Below are 1,072 nucleotides of genomic sequence, written 5' to 3'. Positions count from 1 at the left end.
TGTGTGATTCTGTGATTCATAATCCTTGGGGTCTACGCCCCTCGCAGCAGATCGAGCTCCCTGCCATAGCCCTTGTGTCAATGTTGTCCTGGCTGCAACAGGGACCTGGGTGACCACCGAGGTGACGTTGTGTTCCAGGGAGCCCCTGCCCCACCATGACTTTCAAGCAAGCCTCCATGATGGCCCCAGAGGCCACGGCCACCACCATACCCATGGCCACCATGGAGAACTCCACCGAGGTGGCGGAGCCGGGCGAGAGCAAGGAGGACATGTTCACCAAACTGAGGGACAAGTTCATGAACGAGCTCAACAAGATCCCCCGTGAGTGGCTGCCTCCTTCAACGCGTATTCCCCTCCTCATGACCCCACCACCGCTCCCGTCCCGGTGCAGCGTGTGGGGAAACAGGGCGGGGGGGTGACGGGGGTTGATGATGGTACCGGATTTTGCCGACAGTGCCACCCTGGGCCCTCATCGCCATCGCGGTGGTGGCCGGGCTCCTCATCCTCACCTGCTGCTTCTGCATCTGCAAGAAGTGCTGCTGCAAGAAGAAGAAGAACAAGAAGGAGAAGGGCAAGGGGATGAAGAACGCCATGAACATGAAGGACATGAAGTCGGGCAACCAGGTGACGTCCTTCTGCGCTGCCTCGTCCTGCGTGTGGTGCCATGGGATGGTCCCTGATTTGAGTTGGGGATGGGGCCACCAGGACCCTGGGATGGAACCAGGCAGACATGAGCCTGGAGCTGGGACAGCACCGTCCTCCTCCATCCGTGGGACAATGGGGCCAGGCTGGAGCTGCCAATGCTCCACCGGACCCAGCAAATGTTAATTTAACTCTGTGCTTTTCCCAAATTCATCTGAATTGCCCTCATTTCATGAGCTGTGTCTTTATCCGAGAGGGGAGGACCCCCAGGCCAAAACGCCCACTAGTTTGTGGTCCCCAAAATGCCAATGCTCGAGGCAGATGCTGGTGCATGCAGTGGACTGGGGACAATCTCCCCATCCTGGGAGGAAGGAGGCTTTGGTACCCGCAGGCTTGGGGTGATCCTGGCCATTTTGGTGGCCCTGGCACA

The 1,072-nt window shown here is 58.9% G+C and overlaps 1 protein-coding gene across 1 annotated transcript in view; it reads left to right on the top strand.

Moving 5' to 3' along the window:
- Positions 1 to 155: 155 nt before the first annotated feature.
- The window catches only part of SYT2 (synaptotagmin II), a 5,270-nt gene continuing 4,353 nt past the window's right edge, over positions 156 to 1,072 (top strand). The window contains exons 1-2 of the mRNA XM_010187062.1: positions 156 to 321; positions 455 to 624. Coding sequence (XP_010185364.1) covers positions 156 to 321; positions 455 to 624 — 336 coding nt within the window. The remainder of the gene's footprint in view (positions 322 to 454; positions 625 to 1,072) is intronic.

This window comes from Mesitornis unicolor, unplaced genomic scaffold (genome assembly GCF_000695765.1).
Source record: "Mesitornis unicolor isolate BGI_N332 unplaced genomic scaffold, ASM69576v1 scaffold38216, whole genome shotgun sequence".
Lineage (NCBI taxonomy): Eukaryota > Metazoa > Chordata > Aves > Mesitornithiformes > Mesitornithidae > Mesitornis > Mesitornis unicolor.
The sequence above is the reverse complement of the archived record's forward strand: the minus strand, read 5'-3'. Positions and strand labels throughout refer to the sequence as shown.